This window comes from Pantherophis guttatus, chromosome 1 (assembly GCF_059756535.1).
Source record: "Pantherophis guttatus breed Tessera chromosome 1, ASM5975653v1, whole genome shotgun sequence".
Taxonomy (NCBI): domain Eukaryota; kingdom Metazoa; phylum Chordata; class Lepidosauria; order Squamata; family Colubridae; genus Pantherophis; species Pantherophis guttatus.
In genome coordinates, this window is record NC_142063.1 from 107605 (window position 1) to 128277 (window position 20673).

At 54.0% G+C, this 20673-nt stretch overlaps 2 protein-coding genes across 3 annotated transcripts; one reads left to right on the forward strand and one right to left on the reverse strand.

The window, feature by feature from the left end:
* Positions 1-9888, forward strand: TMPRSS9 (transmembrane serine protease 9). Of its 2 annotated transcripts, none has more exons than XM_087892837.1 (19): positions 1-271; positions 1014-1141; positions 1579-1646; positions 1741-1907; positions 2032-2076; positions 2429-2542; positions 3183-3354; positions 3806-4080; positions 4563-4702; positions 4785-5103; positions 5180-5351; positions 5679-5953; positions 6183-6319; positions 7300-7618; positions 7896-8012; positions 8481-8652; positions 8867-9132; positions 9291-9427; positions 9591-9888. In XM_087892837.1, exons 1-19 carry the CDS (start codon positions 127-129, stop codon positions 9750-9752), a joined length of 3330 nt encoding a protein of 1109 aa, XP_087748963.1. In that variant the 5' UTR covers positions 1-126; the 3' UTR covers positions 9753-9888. The 2 variants fall into 2 exon arrangements, with proteins under 2 accessions (XP_087748963.1, XP_034281733.2); XM_034425842.2 differs by having other exon boundaries at positions 35-271; positions 5682-5953.
* Positions 9889-10910: 1022 nt separating this feature from the next.
* TIMM13 (translocase of inner mitochondrial membrane 13) lies at positions 10911-11755 on the reverse strand. Its single transcript, XM_034425843.3, has 3 exons — positions 11595-11755; positions 11209-11277; positions 10911-11093 (listed from the first exon to the last, which is right to left on the reverse strand). Exons 1-3 carry the CDS (start codon positions 11709-11711, stop codon positions 10995-10997), a joined length of 285 nt encoding a protein of 94 aa, XP_034281734.1. The 5' UTR covers positions 11712-11755; the 3' UTR covers positions 10911-10994.
* Positions 11756-20673: the final 8918 nt, after the last annotated feature.

Sequence of the window (20673 nt, forward strand, 5' to 3'; positions counted from 1 at the left end):
TGTCTCAACAGGCCATTGTGGGAGGCCGTGCTGGTCCTCAGGGCTCCAGGCCTAGAAAGCAGAGAGAGGGGACTTCAGTCCTGCTCTCTCTCCATCTCCAGGTCCATCCTACTTTGTGGGGCAGCTATGGGACCACCAGGCATCACCTCAAAGCCGGCACTGGACAGACAGACAGCACGGCCCCTGGCTGGCAGTGGAATCTGCAGCCGAGCTGCCTTGGCCACCATCCTCACGAGCACCGCAACAGCCCTGTGTGTGGGCATCCTTGTGTGTGAGTTGCTTTGAAATGGGTTTGGGGGTTAACCTGGGGTCCCCCATGGAGCTTAAATTCCCCTACAAATTGTATGCACCATTGGACTGACAAAGAAAAAGCTCTTTGGTGGTGGGACCTTCTTGTCAGCCCAATAGAGTAGCCCCAAGCAGCGCCTCCTATACCTCGGCTGATCTCCTTTTCCCCTAGACCGGCAGTACTTGGGTGGCAGAACTAGCTGAACATGTTTAAGGAGAGGGACCTGGAGTGGGCTCACGCTACCCGATCTGGTGGGCCTGGTACCCTTTGGGAAAGGAGGCAGTGAGCAACCTCATTGCTTGCCTTGGGGAAAACAGGAGTGGGGTGGGGGACTTGCAACATGCTACTTGCAAGAAATGCAAAGATGCCAGTGGGGAGTGGAGGGATGTGTGTCCTCTGGAGATGGCTGCAATTTTGCAAAGCAAAGGGCAGGGACAGAGAACCCCTTGGCTAGACAAGGAGAGTCTGAATTCGGTGCTCATCTTGTGCCAGGACCCTTCTGCGGCAACTGCGCCAAGAGAAACCAGCAGCTGGGCTGCCCATCCTTTCAGCAGTAGCCCTCTTGTGGTTGAGATCACAGACAGCCCCAAAGCTTGGCAGGGCCCTGGCAGCTAAGCAACCATGTCGGCTGGCAGGGGGAAGGAGTTGGGTGGGCCAGGCGCCTGGCAGTGCTTGGAGGGGCCCTTGGCAACCACCAGAGCACCGAGGCTCTCTCCTGCTGCAGTTTTCCTTGGGAAGCAAGAAACCCACTTTGAGCACATGGTGGAGCTGCGAGGGATCCCCTACCAGAGTAGTTTGCAGCAGCCCAGTACTGGCTACTCCCGCCTGCTGACCCCTATTCTGGAACAGCTGGTAAGGACCCCCTGCCCCCTTCTCAAGACAATGAGCTATGGGCGAGCCACTGGGAAGGGCCACCAGATGCTGTTCCGCCCTGAGGCAGGGCTGTCCATTCAGCGCTCCCCAGGAGTGTAGCTCTAAGGGATGGAGAGAAGCCTCTCCCCCACCCTGGGAAGGCACACAAGACTGGTCAGACCTTCCATGGCTGGCTGGGCTGTTCCCAGGTGAGGGCTGAGGGGATGCATCCTGCCAGCCAGCTTGGGGTGTGTGTGCAATGCCTCCTCTAAGCCCCAGGCGAGGCATCCCTTTGGCTAATTGGTTGAGTGAGCAGATGGCATGGATCTTTTCGTGTGGCGAGGCTGCTCTGAAACTGCCCCGCCCCCCGTTTGAGTGTGGGTCTGATGGGCACAGCAACAAGGCCAACGTGCTCTCTTGTTCTTCTGACTGTTCAGTTCAAAAGCAGCTTTCAGAACTCACCCCTGGATGGCAGTTGCTTCAGGTGTACCATTTTGCAATACAGGTGAGCAGGGGCCGGAGGGCTGGCCTGGGGGGAGGCTCTCCTCCACTCTCCTGCCAGAAAGAGAGAGTAAGGAATTCTTGCTTCTGCTTGGCAGGGAGGGCAATGCCAGCCTCATTGTCCGCTTCCACCTCTGCTTTTCTGCACCGCTGCCCAGCCCTGGCATGGAAGAGGACGTCCTGAGGCGGGGACTGGCAGCAGCCGTGAGCAACGAGGGCATCAGGGTTCCCACCTATGGCACCATCTCAGCTGCTTCCCTCTTGGGTATCCCTGCACTATTTCTGGCCCTTTGGCCCAGGCTGACTGGGGTGGTGTGTGCCTCTAATTAGCCTAGTTTCTCCTGTGCTGCTCACCTGCAGTCCACTTCTGATCCCCCCCCTCTTTCCAGCAGGGCCATGGGACCTCACCTTCTCAGGCACAGAGCTCAAGTCAGGTAGGCTGGTCGGCCGTGGAACCGGTCTGGGACCCTGATTTTTGGGGGCCCAGCTCCATCCCTTCCTCCTGGTGGGCAGCATTGGGAACTGGGGGCCCGTTTGGCCTTAGCATTGTGCACAAGAGAACAGGGGCATTTGGGGGCAGGAGTGAGAGATTGGAAAAGAACAGCCAAACTGCTACCCAAAAGCCCAGGCTGCCGAGGGCAGAGATTTCCTGCCTCAATTACAGGAGGTGCTGAACCCAATGAGGGCTGAACTCTCCCCAATGCATCCCCCCCCCACTCCCAGTATCTGTGCTGAGGGGAAGAACAACCCCGGAGTCAATTCTGCCACTCACTGTTATGTTCACAGGAAGGTGTCCAGGGGAGGCCTTTGCCTGCCAAAATGGCCAGTGTGTAGCCCCAGGAAACGTGCAGTGTGACGGAAGGAAAAATTGCTCAGATGGTTCTGACGAGGCCGAGTGTGGTGGGTCTCTCGCTGCTGCAGCTGCTGGGCTCACTGCCTCTGCAAAGCTGGGGATTCTCCGTGCTGATCTCCCTTGGAGGATGGGTAGACTGCGGGTGCCTCCCTACATGGAGAGCTGAACTATGCAGAGTGCAGGATCCTTTGCAGAGATAATTGACCTCTGCGGGGGGGGCAGAGTCTCCAGAGAGGCTACCTTCCCAGGAGGGGGGGGGCATGAAGAGGGGCACCTGGCCTTAGGAAACCGGAAGGGGGCTGTTAGGTGGTGGGAGGCTGCCTGTGCACAAGAAAGCCTTTGGAGCTAATCTTCACTCAGAGTGTGATCAGTCAGGCCAGAGTGACCATAAGCAGGAGGACAACAGATGGCTGAAACATTACTTTTGCCATGTCAGAAAAAAACAGGAACCCTCCCCTCTGACCAATTTCAAACTGCAAACTTATAAAAAAACTGACCAGGGGTGGTGGGGCAAATGCGTTTGGAGCTTTCCTAACTTGCAAGAGAAGAGGCTCTGAAATCTCAAATCAGAGCCAAAGTCTCTGTCGTGCATTTCCTCCCTTTGTAGGTTTCCGGGGTTTAATGTGTGGGTGGGTGGGCTCTCCTGGCCTCCCCTATTCACCATCAGCCCCTCATGCTCTCTTGCAGACTGTGGAACCAGGCCAGCCATGCGATCCGCCACTCGGATCGTGGGGGGATCAGAGGCGCTGCTGGGCGAGTTCCCATGGCAGGTCAGCCTGAGAGAGAGCAATGAACACTTCTGTGGGGCAGCCATCCTGACTGCCAGGTGGCTGGTGTCTGCTGCACACTGCTTCAATGAGTAAGCCTGGGAGCCCGCTGCAATGGGTTGGTGCCAAGGGGGAATAAGAGGCTGGCGGTGGGGGGGAGGTGATGAGGCCAGGAAGGAGCAGCTCAAGGATGGAAAGAGGCAGTCAGTAGGGACACTGGGGGGTGGGGAGCATGCAGTGGGTATAGAGCTACAGCATGGGGAGGAGGGAGGAGGAGGGAGAGGAAGGGGGTGACAGGGGCAGAAGAAACCCCAAGCCCACGTAGCTTCTCCAAAACAGCAAGAAGAAAAAGGGATGGATGGCTGAGGTGCCCAGTGAGATCAAAATAGTCAGGAGAGAAACAATGGAGTGTGAGGTCACAAATGAAACATGGGCCTTGTCCCAGACAGGCATTCTAGGGAAAGTGTGGCTTGCAGTTCCTGGGACCTGAGACCTCCTGGGTAGGGAGGGGAACCAGGGGAGACTGAAGCTGTCCCGTCACAGGTTCCAGGATCCCCGCACCTGGATGGCCCAGGCAGGCAGTGTCCGGCTGAGTGGCAGCGAAGGCAGCCGGGCACAGGCCAAGGTGCTGCGCATCCTCCAGCATCCCTCCTACAATGTGGAGAGCGCCGACTATGATGCAGCCCTGCTGGAGCTGGCGGAGCCCCTTGCCTTCAGCAAATACATCCAGCCCGTGTGCCTGCCAGCCCCCTCCCACTGGTTCCCCCCAGGCAGGAAGTGCCTCATCTCTGGCTGGGGATACCTGAAGGAAGACTTCTGTAAGTGGGGTCCCTGGCGGTCAGGGGGAAAACAGGGTGGGGCGGCACAGAAGAAATCCTCCGGTCAGGGCTGGAGCTGACCGGCCTACCTCAAAGGGATGTTGCTGGGGCTAGGGTTTGTGCAGGGAGATTGAACCTGTCAATTCCACCTCCCCATGTGAGGAAACCTGTGGCTGCTCAGGGACACAAAGAGGCCACCACTGTCCCCACAGTCCGAGAAGGGAGACTCCTGCTGCTGCACCAACCCTCAGGTGTGGTAGAGGGAAAACTCCTGAGCAAGGCCAGCGTAACTACACAACTGTTTTGTGTGCCCATGCAAAGCTGCTGGTGTGTTACACTGAGGAGGAAGAGGGAGGCAATCCAGCTAGCCCATAGCTGCTGCTGCTGCTCCTGCAAGCATATCCTCAGCCCCCAACCCCGCTAGGCTGCCCTGAGAGCAAAGCCGGGATCCACTTAGCATTCATCCTCCCCTACCCTCCCAGTAGTGAAGCCGGAGCTGCTCCAGAAAGCCACCGTGGAGCTGCTGGACCAGACTCTGTGTGGCAATCTCTACGGCAGCAGTGTGCTCACCGACCGGATGATGTGTGCTGGCTACCTGGAGGGCAAGGTTGACTCTTGCCAGGTAGGGGCCCCCAACCCCCAGCAGGCTTTGGACGGACCTCCCTGCACGACATCCACCCCATCTTGGCCCTTTCCTTCTACAGGGGGACTCCGGGGGCCCACTGGTCTGCCAAGAGCCCTCCGGGCGCTTCTTCCTCGCAGGGATAGTCAGCTGGGGGATTGGCTGTGCAGAGGCCAGGCGCCCAGGTGTTTATACTCGTGTGATCCGGCTCTGGGACTGGATCCTCAAGACCATGGCCACATCCAGGGGCCCCACCGCCTCAGCTGTCCCAGGCACTGGGCTCCATCATTCAGCTCCAACCGTGGGCACAAGCGCAGCCAGGCTACAGCACCCCAGCTCCACCCCCAACTCTGCCTCCCTAGCCTCAAGCAGACCGGCAGCCTCAAGCCCCCAGCCCTCAGGTAGGGCAGCTGGCAGGGAGTGAGTGGAGGTGGGGTGGCCCCCTCCTGCATCCATAGCTGTTCCGTTTATGTGCAGAGTGCGGTCGGCGGCCTGGTTTCTCCAAACCCATGAAAATTGTGGGTGGCCTGGAAGCATCCCATGGGGAGGTCCCTTGGCAAGTCACCCTGAAAGAGGGTCTCCAGCATTTCTGTGGGGCCGCAATCATTGGGGAGCGATGGCTGCTTTCAGCTGCACATTGTTTTAAACAGTAAGTGTTTGTTAGTAGGATCTCTTTGGCAGCTGGGCTCTCTTCTGGAAGGCTCATGTTTTGGTTCCACCGAGGGGAAGTAATTGAGCAGCTGCTGTTGTGGTCTGTTCAGCAGGAGGTGGCAGTGGAGAACCTGAGGGAGGGGTGCCCCATTGGGGCTGAGGCACTCCTGAAAGTCACCTGCCATTCTGCCTCATGTCTGCCTCCACCAAGGCGGGCCCTGCTCCATCCAACCTCAACCCTGGGGGTGGCCCGGGGTGCACGGAAGGTGCACAGGGCATGCTCTGCCTGTGGACAAATGGGCCATCGTTCCTGTTCCTGTATCAGCAGGACCAAGGTAGGACACCTCACTGCCTTCGCAGGCACCACCTCACTCTCAGCCATGGACAGCTCTTCTGTGAAGGTTGGCATCCAACAGGTGGTGCTCCACCCTTCTTACGACCCTGCCCTACTGGACTTCGACGTCGCGGTGCTGGAACTGGTCAGGCCGCTGCGCTTTGGCAGATACATCCAGCCCATCTGCCTCCCATTGGCCGTCCACAAGTTCCCTGTGGGCAGAAAATGCCTGGTTTCGGGCTGGGGCAGCCTCCAGGATGGCAATGGTAGGAAGAGCTTCCTCAGAGTAGATGGGGAACCGGGCATCAGATTGTGTCCTGTGGGTAGAAGAGTGCCCCCCTTGCGTACTGAACCCCATTGGGCAAGATCAGTCTGTGCTACACTGGGCAAGATTGCCCAGGGTCTGGGGTGGTTTGAAATGGGGCCTGGAACTTTGGGCTGACTAGTCTCCTGCAAAGTCTCCTCCTCCTCCTCCTCCTCCTTTTGGGCTTCCAGCTTCTCAGCCAGAGAACCTGCACCAAGCCGCAGTTGGGATCCTTGAGCAGAAGACCTGTGAAGAATTGTACAATGTTTCCCTCTCGGACCAAATGATCTGTGCGGGGTTCCTCGAGGGGAAAGTGGATGCCTGCCAGGTACCAGGAGCACTTCTTCCCCACCCTGGCCCTTTCAGGACTGAGCCCCACCCCCTCCTGGAGGAGAGGGGCATAAAGGCTGAAAGTGTGTTTTGGACAGATATCACCATTTTCCAACAGTGTTCTTTTCCGTTTTCAGTAGCGGGAGTCTAAAGGATACACAACTGGGGAGGCCTTTGGTGCTGAGTTTGGTGGTTTTCTTGAAGATGTTTCATGACCCAACTAGGCATCGGTAACAGTGCTAAAAGACAATAGGGTGTCTAGCACTTGAGATGTTCCTTAGTTGGGTCACAAAACGTCTGGCCGGAAACCACCAAGCTCAGAGAGCAGCACAGGGCCTGCAGTTCAACACTCTTCTGCTGGGTTACATGGACCCTTCGCAGCCGTCTCCCAGACCTGACCCCTCACCTCACCGTTGCTGCTGCTACTCGGAGACAGGATGCCCATTTCCCTGGACCGCTCCCCTTCCTTTGCAATGCAGGGAAAGGCCCCACAGTGCAGTGCGAAGACAGGCTTCCTGGGTGGGAGACAGAGGGGCCCCTGGCAATTATGGCTTCTCTGTGCTGCTACTGCGGGAGAAGCTCATCGGCCCCACCGGGGCAGATGCCAGTGAGGGGAGCCCTTTCTCCATACCCCCTCCTCTCTGGGGTCCTGCTCCTGGCATTCATCTTTTGTCTATGCTGCCTGCTCCACTTTTCTTCCCAGGGAACAACTCAGGCCTGTGTCCCTTTCCCACGCTGCCCATTTGCCACTTTTTGCCAAGCAGGGAACTTGCTGCCAGCTGTCTGGAGGGGGGGATGGTTAAGGGGCTCCTGTGGCCTCCCCACTGAGTATTTAGGGCATTTTCAGGTCCAGGTCCAGCTTGAGAATTCTTTCAGCCTTCTGTTTATGGAGGAATTGCCTTGCCTATAACAGAAGAGGCAATCACCATCAAGCCACTGGCCCTTGCCAAGAGGTGCTTCCTCCTGCCTTCTTTCCAGTGGGACTCGGGGGGACCATTGGCCTGCGAGGAGACCCCAGGAACCTTCTACTTGGCTGGGCTGGTGAGCTGGGGCATTGGCTGCAGGCAGGCCAAGAAGCTGGGGGTCTACGCCCGGATCACCAAGCTCAAGAGTTGGATCCTAGGCATCATTTTGCCCTGTCTCAGCACCGCAGAGCCCCTCGGATCCAGGACCACCACTGCCTCGACCGACTCTGGCCTGGAGCAATGGCCTACACCGCTCGGCCCAAGTGCTGGCCCTGCCAGCTTGACCACACCCGGGCAGGAAGTCAGCGCCTCCCAGGCCACCCAGCCGCCAGGTACAGGGCAGAAAGAAAAGGCTCAGTGTGTAAGTAAATGGGGTGTGCAAGCCAGTGTGGCAGAGCAAGCCCAACAGCAGTCCTCTTCTCCCTCTGCCACAATCGCTTGTGACCTGCCAGGAAATGCCCCCTGGGCAGAGCTGTCCGTCACGACTCTACATTGCCAAGCTCAGCACCTGCCCCTTTTAACCAGCCATGGGTGGGAATTCTGGCTCCCTGTGGGGAGAGGAGCTGGGCTTCCCAGTTGGACTCACCCACTTGTCCCCTCCTTCCCCAGCCGTGCCATGCACCCCCTCCACATTCAAGTGCTCCAGCAAGGTCTGCATCGGGAAAGCAAACCCTGAGTGTGACGGCATCGTTGACTGTGGCAACGGCTGGGATGAGACCAGCTGCAGTGCGTACCTCCCTCACCCTCCAGCCCCACCCCCATTTCACCAGGGGCAGCAACTGGTCTAGTGGGGAGAGAGGACTTTTGAAAAACAGGGACACGGAGATGTCGGGGGGGGGGGCTCCCAATAGGGTGCTGGGAAGTCTCTCTCTGATGAAGAGAGGGGCTGCCAGCCACTTCCCCTGTGATCTCCAGGGGTCCCCCGCTGTCCCCATCATTTCCAAAAATGGCTTGGGCCCAGTTGCACCCGAGGGGCAGGGGGAATCCTGTGGCAGCATGTGGGGGACAAAGGGGAAGGAGGTAGGCTCTGGGTCAGAGCTGCTCTGAGTGTGCTTTAGTTGCAGCCATCACTGACTGGAAATATGGCAGGCGACTGGGGCTGCCCCTGGCACCCATTCCAGCAGAAGGGGGTGGGGAAGAGTTCCTGGGCTGGTCTACCCTCACTTCAGCCCCTGCTTTGGCCCTTTCCGGCAGACTGCGGCTTGGCCCCCACTGCAGCCTTCAGCAAGATCGTGGGGGGCAGCGGTGCAGCACAGGGCGAGTGGCCATGGCAGGCGAGCCTGTGGCTGCGGCGAAGGCAGCACACGTGTGGGGCTGTTGTGATCGCTGAGCGGTGGCTACTCTCAGCTGCTCATTGCTTCGATGTGTGAGTGGGGGGGACTGGAGGAGGGCCCGGACCCCTCCAAGCTGTGCCCCCTCTGTTCCCACTCCGCCAGCCCCACAGAAGGTTGCCCTGGCCACCTCAGGCCTCTTGGGCTCAGCAACCTCCATGGTTACCCTGGCCAGGCCAGAGTGCGGGCGCTGGGGGGGGGGGGGCTCTCCTGAGGCCTCCGAAAGGCTGACAGCCTCGCCTCTTGCAGCTACAGCAACCCCAAGATGTGGGTGGCTGTCCTGGGGACACCCTTCCTGAGCGGCCTTGAGGGGCAAGCGGAGAAGATTGCCCGGATACACAAGCACCCCTTCTACAATGGCTACATGCTGGACTACGACGTGGCCCTGCTGGAGCTGGCTGCCCCCCTGCACTACACCAGCTCCATCCGGCCCATCTGCCTCCCAGACCGCACCCATGCCTTCAGCGAGGGCAGGCCCTGCGTCATCACCGGCTGGGGCTCCACCAAGGAGGGGGGTACGGATGTTTCCGACAAGCCCTGTCCCCATGGGGCACAGCTCAATCTGGGGCCAACCAACTTCTCATCAGACCAAGCCCAGGGTCTTCCGGGGATGCCCTGGCATGGGATTCTTCAGCTCAGGGTAGAAATGTGACGGGGGTCTTGCTACCCACAGGCCTGGTGAGCACACGCCTGCAAAAGGCTGATGTTCAGGTGATCCGACAGCAGGACTGCCGGAGGTTCTACCCCATCCAGATCAGCAGCCGGATGCTCTGTGCTGGCTTCCCGCAGGGGGGCGTCGACAGCTGCTCAGTAAGCTCCACGCAGCAGCAGCAGTGCCCCTATGGCCGCCAGGAATGGCAAAGGGCCTTGGAATACTGCTCTGCAGGGGAGGGGAGAGGCAATTCCTCAAAGTCACCCTACCCTACCCTGTGCTCAGAGCTGCAAGCCCTCATGCTTCTCTCTTGCTCCGTAGGGAGATGCGGGGGGGCCCTTGGCCTGCAGAGAGCCGTCTGGCCGCTGGTTCCTGGCAGGCATCACCAGCTGGGGCTACGGCTGCGCCCGGCCTTCCTTCCCCGGGGTCTATGCCAAGGTGACAGCAGTCCGGGGCTGGATTGCGCAGAACCTCAAGGCGTAACTCCCTACCTACTGGGGCCAGCAGGGGGAGCCAAGGCCCACAGAGACTGACCCCTCATGATCCTACCAAAGCCCTTTCCTAAAAAGGATTCTGCCAGACTGTTCCAGCTGCAGGTACATTAAATGAAAATGATCCACTTGCGAATTTCCATGTGGTTTCTGTGGATCTTCTGGGAGGGGGTGGTTTCTAGCACCTCCAGCCTCCACAGCTTGTCAGGAGGAGCCCCTGCAATGCTCACACAAGCTTTGGGAGCGGGATGGCTTCCCTCCTTTCACCATGCCAAGAAAATGCTGTGTCTTCAGACAACAGGAAATGTGAAAGGAAACTAAGGCCCAAGGAAGGGTGTGTTAACTGGGGCGATCTTCCCTGCATCGGCCCATCTGCCGCTTCCTTCCTCTCTCCAACCCCCAAATGGCAGGATGCACATAATGTGCTCAAGAAGGATTAACAAAACACACTCTGGCAGTTCTCATAACATGTAAGCCTGAACAAATATTCCATGTACTTTTCTCAGCCTCAGGGACAATCAATGCACCACCCACCAGCCATTCTGGCTAGCTCAGCCTCGCCTGCCTCATTTTATCGAAGGACAGATGCTGGCACTCTAGAAATCGAAGTGTCTTCCACTGCTGGCCAATGGAACAAGGCTCGGCGACCACACCCTACTTAACCCAAAGCAGCTTCTCTGCACTCCCACAAAGCAGAGGGACAGCTTTCACTTCTTCAAGGACCCCCCCAAAACCAAGGACCCAGAAGATCAGCAGCTTAAATCCAAGCTCAGACGGGGTGTTGCCTACTCGCTGCCAAAGGGCCAGGGGAAGGGGGCTTTGGCTGTGAAGAGAGCCCAGCACCAGAGAAGGGGCAGGGCAGGCCAGCCTCAAGGAGGGAGGGAGTGAAGGGCCCTCGAAGGCCAGGTCTTAGCAACACAGGCTGTAACAACAGTCTGGGGTCTTCCGTTCCTCTCCAGCTCCAGTGGGAGGCAGGTCCCAGAAAGCAGACCAGCAGCCCCCTCCTCCAATTCAGACACAACTCTGAAAGAGGAAATAAGGACTCCCCCTTCCAGAGCAATATCAGCCTCTCGAGGCTGGCCGGCCTTGCCTCCTGGGGGCTGCAGCCAAGACCTCTGACCGACACAGGCGAGGGGACGACAGAGGGGCATCTGGGTCAACGTTTTAATGGTATCAGGCTGGCCGCTTTAACAGTCCACCGATCTCTCCAAGGGTGATTGCCAGAGTCCCCCTCTCACATGTTGGCCCGCTCCCTCTGCAGACGGGAATTGTAGGCGCGGGAAACCGTGTTCCAGGCGTCCATGTAGCGGTCCATGCACATGGCGATGCACTTCTGTGGGGAAGAGGAGAGAAGAGGCCGAGTCAGGAGGAGGGGGGGGAGGCGGGGGGGAGGGGGGAGGGGCAGCAGCCAACTCGCTCCAAAGGGCCTTTTGGGCCGCAGGGCTCACCTGCTCCGAGTTGTCCAGGGAGCTTCCGGGCTTCCCGATGCATTTCCTGAAACACTTGTCGGTCATCCTCTGCGGGTGGGGGGTAGGGGGCGGGGGGGGAGGAGACCGGAGGGGAGGAAGGAAGGAAGGAAGGAGGTCAGCAGCCTCCCCACCGCCGCCGCCGCCGAAGGGTTCAGGGTCCCAACTGGGTCCGTCCCCCCCCCCCGCAAAGCCCCCTCCCCCGTCAGCAGCCTCTCCCGGGGCTCCCCTCCCCCTCCGCAGAAGGGCCGGGCGGGGGTCTTTAGCCCCACCAGACCCGCCTCCGCCGCACGAGGGCTCCGGGGGGACGCATCCACGGGACCCGCCGCAGGGCCTGCAAGGCGGCGGCGGCGGCTCCCCCTGCTCACCTGCAGCAGCTCCTGCGCGTTGGCCACGGCGATCTGCACCTTCACCTGCTCCATCAGCGCTCCCGGGTCCAGCCGGCCCGACGACGCCCCGGAGCCGAACTCGCCGCCCGCCGCCATCCCGCGCCCTCCCAGGAGCCTGCGCGGCCGCTTCCGTCCCGAGCTCCGCCTCTTCCGAAGCCAAGCTTCCGGCCGCGCTGCCCGCAAGCCCGCCACGGCTCGCGGAGGCCTCGGGCGCCCCCAGCGGCGGAGGGCGGGAGGGCGCGCAGCCGAGCGAACGGGCAGGCAAGCCGATCCCGGTGCCGCCACGCGCCAGACGGGGTGCCAGCGGTCAGGTGGGCCCAGCCGTCCGCCCTCCCGCCCTGGGGTGGCTGCTGGCCTGCCCTGCCATGGGCGTCAGTAGCTTTGGCCGCGTCCGCGGGTGAGGAGTCCCGCGGGGCGATTGCAGGCGCCAATAATAGCAGTGGCAATAATACTTAGACTTACATACCACATTCCAGCCCCCTTTAAGCGGTTCACAGAGTCAGCCTTTTGCCCTCAACAACCTGGACGGGAGGCTGAGTCAGCCTTGAGCCTGGTGAGATTCGAACTGCCAAACTGCAAGCAGCCGGCAGGCAGCAGAAGTAGCCTGCAGTACTGCACTCTAACCGCTGCGCCACCACGGCTCTTTTAAAGGGGAACCTTTGCAGCTGGGGGTTGAATTGGAGGACACCACTGGCGTCCTTGGCGCCAGTGTTGGGCTCCACCCACCCGCCTGGACGTCATTCGCTCACACGTGCGGAAGTGGCGCACGCGTAAGTGAAGCGCACAAGCGAACTGGTAGCAAAGGTAAGTGAAACCCACCCCTGCTTGGTGCCCTCTGGGCTTGGCTGGTTTCTTGCAGGGGTTCTGTGACCCAACTAGGTAACATCATCAGCGCTACTAGGAAGGAAGGGTTTTCTCCCAGTTCATGTCCTTGTTGTCTCTCCCTGTCTCTGTTGGGGCGGGGGTGGATGGGGGCGGAGATCTTAAGGCATTCTTTGGTCAGGCTGTTTACTGTCGGCTTGTTTGGCAGATCCCAGATTGGCGTATTGTTTCCTTTTTGATTATTTATTATTTATTTATTTTATTATTTAAATTTGTATACCGCCCTTCTCCCGAACGACTCAGGGCGGTGAACAGCTAAAATTAAAATACATACAATATGAAATTTAAAATAATTTAAAAACAGAATTAAATTGAATTGGCTTCCCAAAAATTAAAACCCATTACCCTTAAAATAACCCATTAAAATTTTAAGCCAGCCCAGCTTGCTGAAATAGGAAGGTCTTCAAAGCTCGACGGAAGGTCCGGAGGTCCGGGATTAGTTGTATTCCTGGGGGTAGCTCATTCCAGAGGACGGGTGCCCCCACAGAGAAGGCTCTCCCCCTGGGATTATGTTAATCTTGGAGTTTACTTCATCGTTGCAGGCTACATGGAGAAATCCCGTCCCTCTCCTTAGACTTTTCTCCCATCAGCTTTCTTATGGGAGAAAAACGTCCCGTCCCCCCCCCGCTTGCCTTCTTCAGTTCAGGTGTTTCTGTGCCACAGTTGTGTTCCGCTCCAGTTGTGCTTTTCAGAGCCCGAAGCTCTATTGTACCATTCTCCAAATGGGGTAGCCAGAAAGCCCCAGGCAGGACTGCAGATGAAATGCATTACATGTCTGAACAGGATTAATATAGCATGGGTCGTCTTATTTTTAACCCCTTTCCTAATACGCCACTGTATGCTGAATCAGCATAGTTTTTAGAATTTCTTACCCTGCCTTTACTATTTTTATAAATAACTCAAGGAAGTGAAGATAACTAATACTCCTTCCTCTTATTTCCTCCTCATCAGCACTCTGAGGTGGGTTGGGCTGGGAGAGAGAGCAACAGGCCCAAAGTCACCCGGGCAGCATTCATGCCTAAGGCAGGACTAGAACTCAGAATCTCCTGGTTTTTAACCTGGAGCGTTAAGCACTAAACGGAACTCTTCTTGAGTTCTCCATTTTAACCCCGAGAGCTGTTTGCCAGTCAGTTACAGACTCTCTCAGTGCATATGTGAAGTTGGGGCAGGGAGGGTCCCCAAATTGCATCACTTTACACTTACTTACATTAAGCTACATGGGCTCTCAGACTAGCTTTTCACCCAGTGTAAAGCAATCCGTGTGTGTGTGTGTGTGTGTGTGTGTGAGAGAGAGAGAGAGAGAGAGAGAGAGAGAGAGAGAGAGACAGCCCTCCATTTTCACCTCCCTGAAGCAAAATAGGCATTCACAAGCGCGGCAATGTTAATCTATCCTTGGAAGATCATGAAACATCCAGCAAGCCAGAAAGGAAGAGCAGAAGGCAGATCTGAGTCGACAAGGGGCTGATGGCCAGAGCTCAGCTGCCCATGTGGCCTGAGGCAGAAGGAAAGTGGCATGCGCAAAGATGTGCCTCTGCTTGGCACACACACAATGCCAGAACTACGGACACCGAAGCAACCTTGGTGGCATCAGAGCAGAAGAGACAAGGCTTGGGCACTGATGTTCTGAGGATCAGGGATGGGAGCCGCCCCCTTCACGTCAGAACTTCTGGGCAGAGAAGAAGTGGCGCCGCCATTGTGAGTAACCAACCAGCTGGTTCAGCTGGTGCTCAGCTGCAGCCCCAGGAATTGTGGGGTGCTCTCAGTCCGAAGCCACGCCAGCCAATCAATACGACGGAGACCTCCAGCCACTGGTGCAGAAGAAAAGCAAAAGTTGGACAGTTTGGGGTGATATGCAACACCTGGTGGACATCTTTTATTTCTAAGCAGTAAAAAAATGGCATTTTAATCATGGAAGAATAAAAAGATAAACATGTATTTTAACATGTTTTAAACTCTTTTAATTACACATTTTGATGCTGTAAGCCATGCATTCTTTGAGAGTGGGCAACCAGAATAAATCTAATTGATGATGATGATGATGAGGAGGAGGAGGAGGAGGAGGAGGAGGAGGAGGAGGAGGAGGGACTAAAAATAATCTCTGAAATATGGGGGAAATTGTCCTTTGCACATGAAACAAAGCAGGAGACAGACTGTTTTTCGTCGGGCCCTGAAGACCCATTTATTTCAACTAGCTGGGCTGGCTTGAGTTAAATTTTAAGTTGATTTTAAATTGGGTTGTTTTAATTTACGGCCAAAATATTTAATTATTTTAAATTGCTTTTAAATTTTGTATGTTCTGTTTTTTACTTTGGCTGTTCACCGCCCTGAGTCCTATTTGGAGAAGGGCGGTATAGTAATAGGAACAAATAAATAAATAAAATAAATAATCCTGCCAAGAAAATGTAATCTTTCAACAGTTTACAAGATGACTCTGCTATACAAGTCCATCACTGGATAGGCAACACTAAAGTCATGTGGACTTGTTACTTTGCACGCAAAGATGGAAAGGCTCTGTCGAGTCAACCATCCAGACTCCAGCAGCTTCCAGGCACTGGGATAGGACCTCGATGGCCCCACTTGGTCTCCGTTGGAAATTTACAATTGGGAATTGTCAGTGTACATCACATCCTTGGATGGTCTCCCCCAGCAGCTTCCAATAGAGGTTGAATAGCAGCAGTAACAACGTTGAACCTTGAGGGACCCCTGAAAGTGCTAGCTAATCACAACAAGCAAAAAACACACAAAAAAGCAAGAAATAAGTAAGCTGTTGCTAGGAGAAATGACTAGAAAAAGGTGGAGTTTGAAAGAAAAAAGGTCACTTTTCACACCTTTCTAGGTGTGAAAGGAGAGGGGGGGCTAAAGGATGAGGAGTCACACCCCAAGATTTAAGCAGGGAGATGCATCCAGGACCAAAAGGAAGATCAGTCTGCCCCTTGGGCAAAGCAGCCCCTTGGTCTCCCTTGCCCACAGGGGCCCTTCTCCCCCTCATCCTGCCTTGGAAAGATGGTCAAAGTGCTTTGAGGAGACGGGGAGCCTTGAACTCGGGTCTCCCTAGAAGATCTTAGAGATCTTCTCTGCCCACCCTCTTTTGTTCTTCCCCATCCTCTCCCATCTCCTGTTCCACTTGTGACCCACAAGGACACCAGGGTTCTTGTCATATGTACCCCTGGCCTTCTCTTCCGGTTCTCAGCGTTGCCTTGGAGGACCCTGGCAAACAGGAGCATCCAAAGGGGCATACGGCCCGAATAGAAAAATGTGAAGAGGAGCCATTGGAGACGGCCCTGGGATATTCAGAAGAGGAGAGCCCAGAAAGATGAGATTGCTGGCTTGCAGAAGATGGGCAGGATTGTTAAGAGTTGTTCCAAAAACACTGATTTAAATTTCAAGGAAGCTGACTGCTCATAATAAGAACTAGTGATTCACCAAGATACAGAGAATGTGCTGCCCTCAGTTTGGCCTCCCCGTATTCATACCAAATTGGCCCTTGTGATTTCTCTCATCAGAGCTGAAGAATTTTGCATCTGTCCCTCTCAAGGAGGGATAAAAGTTTATGCAACTTTTAAGTTTGTGTTATAAGGGCCTGGTGGCTCAGCAGACTGGTAGCATTGGGATTAACATTCAGCTGTCTGCAATTACCTAACCTTGCATTTATTAAATATTTTTGATCTGTCGTTCTAATGTGAGTCTCTTGTGGACAGATTACATCATTTTTAAACTGTTTCAAATAATGAAATATTTTTCTCCTCTTTTGTGGTGAATTTAGGTCATTAATATTCCAGGTCAAAAATCTAGTTGCCATTCTTGGGCCCCTGGAGCTTTTGGAGCATCTGCTGGAAGTCTCCATGCATTTTACTTTTTGGCCTTGCTCCTCCCACTGCTTCTGTTTTTGTAGTTTCTTGAATCATCTGGAGTTGCTGCACTCTTAATTCTTCTTGACGCTTGGCTGCTGCTCGGGTCTGTCTTTGATCCTTAGGTTCTTCTATTTTTTTTAATATCTCCAAAGCTTGGGCAGTAGTCGAAAGTTGTATTAAGTCTTCTTGAGTAATCAAAGCTCCCCCTTGAGCCTCTGCCAACAATTCTTCCTTCTCCCCTTTCTTGCCCCCTTTTCTGCCTTTAGTACATTGGTGTAGAAATCTCTTGCCTTCCACACTTAGTTAAGACGATGTCTTTCTCCTGAATAATTCACCACTAGTCCAGCTGGAACCTCCCATCTGTACTGTATCTGACGGTTTCTCAATTCTTCCACCAGAAAGCCATAATCCCTTCTGGCTCTCAACATTTTGGGGGGGATTTCTTTCAGTATTAAGATTCAGATTAGGCAAGAGGATTACAGAATAAAGGCATTTGCAGATGATCTGGTTGTTACCCTATCACAACCAATGGAATCAATAATCCTGATGAAGGACATTATACAAGACTATGGTAAAGTTTCAGGTTTTAGACTGAATCCAAAAAAGACTAAAATGATAGCTAAAAACATGACACAAGATCGTAAACATGAGCTTGAAAGGAGGGCAGGTTTTGAGACTGTACCTAAGGTAAAATATCTAGGAGTTCTGGTTGCAGAATCAAACATGAAATTGTTTCAAAATAACTATGAGGTGTTGTGGCGAGAGGTGCAGAAAGACATGGAGACTTGGAAAAAACTGCAGCTGTCTCTACTTGGAAGAATAGCAGCAGTTAAGATGAACATTTTGCCAAGATTTCTTTTTTTGTTTCAAATGATTCCGGTGCTTAAAAGTGATAAACAATTGAAAGTCTGGCAAACTGGACTCAATAAGTTTGTCTGGAACAAGAAAAAGCCGAGAGTGAAATTGAAAATTATCCAAGATGTTCCAGAAAGAGGAGGTCTTAAACTTCCAAACCTACAGCTATATTATGATGCAGCAGCTTTAACTTTAACAAGTGATTGGTTTGGAAGTAAAAAGGCTGGAATATTGAATGCAGAAAGTTTTGATCTTGAATTTGGATGGCATGCTTACTTATTTTATGATGACAAAGTTGATAAAGTATTTAAAAGTCATATACTTAGAGACTCTTTGATGAGAGTTTGGAAGAAGCACCGACTCAAATGGGATTATAAAATACCGCTATGGCTGGATCTTGGTCATACCTTGTGGAATACAAATATAATGTCACTCGGGGGGGGTTTATACAAAGAGGTTCTTTTTACAGATGCGGGCAGATGGCAGCTGAAGACATTGCAGACACTGTTGGACGAAGGGATTAATTTAACTTGGTTACAATATAATCAATTACAATTGAGATGGAAAGAGGACCAAAAAACTGGTATTATGTTGCATGAGGAAGAATTGGTTAGACATATAAAAGAGAAAGGTCCAATGCATATCAAAAGGCTTTATAATGTTTTGCTAGAAAGGGATTCAGAAACTGAATTAGTTAAAGATTGTATGATTAAGTGGGCACAAAATTTTGAAGAACCAGTGATGTTGGAAACATGGGAAAAAATTTGGGTTCAGAATGTTAAATTTACACAGTCGCAGAACCTGAGGGAAAATTTCTATAAAATGTTTTATGGATGGCATTTAGATCCCAAAAAGTTGTCATGTATGTACCCTAATGTTCAGCCAAAATGTTGGAGATGTGAATGTTTGGATGCTACGTATTATCATGTTTGGTGGACCTGTAGGAAAGTTAAGGCTTTTTGGATAAAAATTTGGTGGGTCTGATGTGGCTTGATAAAACGGCCATCCGTTTAATTACATGAATAATTAAATATACATTCTCTTTATTATAGGTTTCCGGTAAAAGTCCTAACAGAAATATTTCTTGTTTCAACTCTATGTTGTTGTATCATCTCTTCCAACTATGTCTTATTTTTTTCCCAGTACTTCTTTGCTTCTTCACATGTGGTGGGGTGGGTTCTACTTCCCTTTACTACCGGTTCACAACGGGTGCACGCATGCACACTTCTGCGCATGTGCAGGAGCTTATGTGCATGCACAGATTGTCAATTATGATGTCCAGACGGGTGGCCGGAGCCTCCCGCTGCTTTTACTACCGGGAGCAACCCACCACAGGTCCACCACATACGATAGTAAGATCCAGGCAGTTGGTGACACTTCCAACATTTAGCTGATTTATCTTTAAACATCTTTGCCAACCTCGCCAGTGGTAAATGCCATCTGTAAAACATCTTATACAAATTCTCTTTATATGCGGTTGACATCGTTAATTTGTAGTTCCTATCCCACAATTTCTGCCATTTATCCAATTCTATCGTATAACCAAAGTTTTTCGCCCATGCTATCGTCTCTTTTACTTGTTCCTCCTCCAATTTCATACCCAATAGATAACTATACAGTTTCTTTATTTCCCTCTCTTCTCTTCCTATTAGGATTTTATCTAATTGCGTTAATTCTTTATAAAAGCCCTGTAATTTAACATCTTTCTCATCTAGACTGTATCCGCACATATGAATACCATGTTATATCGATCCCTTGCTCGCTCATTTCTTCTTTTGTTTTAAGTCCCGCATCTTCATTGAAAATATCTATATATCTTACAATTTTTCCCATATTAAAAATATTTGGGTGAATCAATGCTTCCATTGTTGAAAGCCAAACTGATATCTTCAGGTAATGTTGTTCTTTCATTTTCTCCCACACTAATAATAATGCATTCCTTATATAGTGTCTTTGAAAATATCCATGTATCTTATTTTTCCCATACCATAAAAATGCATGCCACCCCAGTTGTGAATCATGTCCTTCCAAGGTCAATAGTCTTGTATTCTGCAATACAATCCACTCTTTCATCCATGACAGGTTGCTGCCTGATAGTAAAGTTCCCAATTTGGTAGTCCAAAACCTCCTGTACTTCTTATACAATGAGGAGTAAATATTCTGTTCTGGGAGCTGTTTGGCACCCACTGTGTGTATTTGACAAGCAAATGCTACTGTTTTGTCATTCTGCCTTTGAAAGGAGGAAAGCACAACTCAAAAGGGGGAGGGGGAATTATGAACCCCACAATGCCCCTAAAATATAGTTAATGCAGATGACATAAAATGGGAGGGGCTGCCTAATATCCTAGAAGAGAGGAAGATCCGAGCAGTGTGGAGGGAGGGGGAGGCACCTGACAGGGTCAGTTTGGAAGGATCTTTCCCTGCCCAGTGAAGGTTGAAGGGGCTGCAGGAAGGGTCAAGGTGACATCCACAAAGCGACCCTTTCTGATCACTCCAATCAGGGGAGCCCTGCCTTTGTCCCATCCTGAGAAAGCCCCATGCTGTTCCCCCTCCCTCTCTGGGAAATGGATCCAGGGAAGGCCCACGAGGACCATTAGAGGTTGGAAGAGGGGAAAGCGCTGGACAAGCCTCAAGCTAGGGGCTGCAGTCCGCCGTCTTCCCTCTCCCCCCTCTACAGTATGTGGCCACTCTTAAGCTCCCGAGTCCGGCCGAGGGGCGGCTGGTCTTTCGGGCGGTTGGCCCAGAGCTTCTCACAAGCACGGAGGAAGCCCGGCCCGGGCTGCTTCTGGGCTCCCCTCCGGCAGGGAAGGGGGCATTGGAGGTGCCCAGGAGGCGGAAGATTGCCGCACCAGGCGGCTGCCCCGGGCAGCCTTGGCGAGCGAAGGTGAAGGCCTACCTTCTACAAACGGGGAGCCCTCTTCCGCCGCCCGGAGCGCGAGAGGTCAGCAACCCCCGGGCTCCGGCCCCGCTGCCCTCCCTTTGTTCGGGTTCGGGCGTTGGAAGGGGTGGGTTGGGCTGAGCCGGGCGGCGGACGAGACTCCTTTCTCAGCCGCGCAGGGCTCCTCGCGGGCCCTAACCCCGCGTGACTGCAGCCCCCTTGGACGTTTGAGGACGAGAGTGGCGCTTTGGCCCTGGCATGGGTCCTTCTTTTCTTCCCGGGAGCCGTCGGCTGGGCTGGGCGCATTCGGCTTGACGCCAGCGAGAGGGAGCCGGGTCCCCGTATCAGTTTGCCTCCGTCGGCGCGGCTCCATGGCCGCTGCCAGTCAAGCGGGACATCGGGCCGCACGCCGCCCTTTTTGTTCCAAGTCGGGGCGTCCTGTTCCACCGAGGCTCGTTGGCCGAGCCGACGCTCGAAACCTGCCACCGGCCCCGGAACGGACCGCGCCGCGCGAAACGTCTCCCCCGCAGCCCCGGCTGTCCAGGAGGGCGCCCTGTCGGACGCAGCGCGGGCCCACGCACGGCGCGGCAGC

Excerpts from the sequence above, each read along its gene's own strand:
- TMPRSS9 (XM_087892837.1), top strand. The coding sequence starts at position 127 with ATGGGACCACCAGGCATCACCTCAAAGCCGGCACTGGACAGACAGACA. Across the intron at positions 1,142-1,578 it reads CCCCTATTCTGGAACAGCTG|TTCAAAAGCAGCTTTCAGAA; the intron begins GTAAGGACCCCC and ends CTGACTGTTCAG. Across the intron at positions 8,653-8,866 it reads GCTGCTCATTGCTTCGATGT|CTACAGCAACCCCAAGATGT; the intron begins GTGAGTGGGGGG and ends CGCCTCTTGCAG.
- TIMM13 (XM_034425843.3), bottom strand. The coding sequence starts at position 11,711 with ATGGCGGCGGGCGGCGAGTTCGGCTCCGGGGCGTCGTCGGGCCGGCTG. Across the intron at positions 11,278-11,594 it reads ACGCGCAGGAGCTGCTGCAG|AGGATGACCGACAAGTGTTT; the intron begins GTGAGCAGGGGG and ends CCCCACCCGCAG. Across the intron at positions 11,094-11,208 it reads CCCTGGACAACTCGGAGCAG|AAGTGCATCGCCATGTGCAT; the intron begins GTGAGCCCTGCG and ends TCTTCCCCACAG.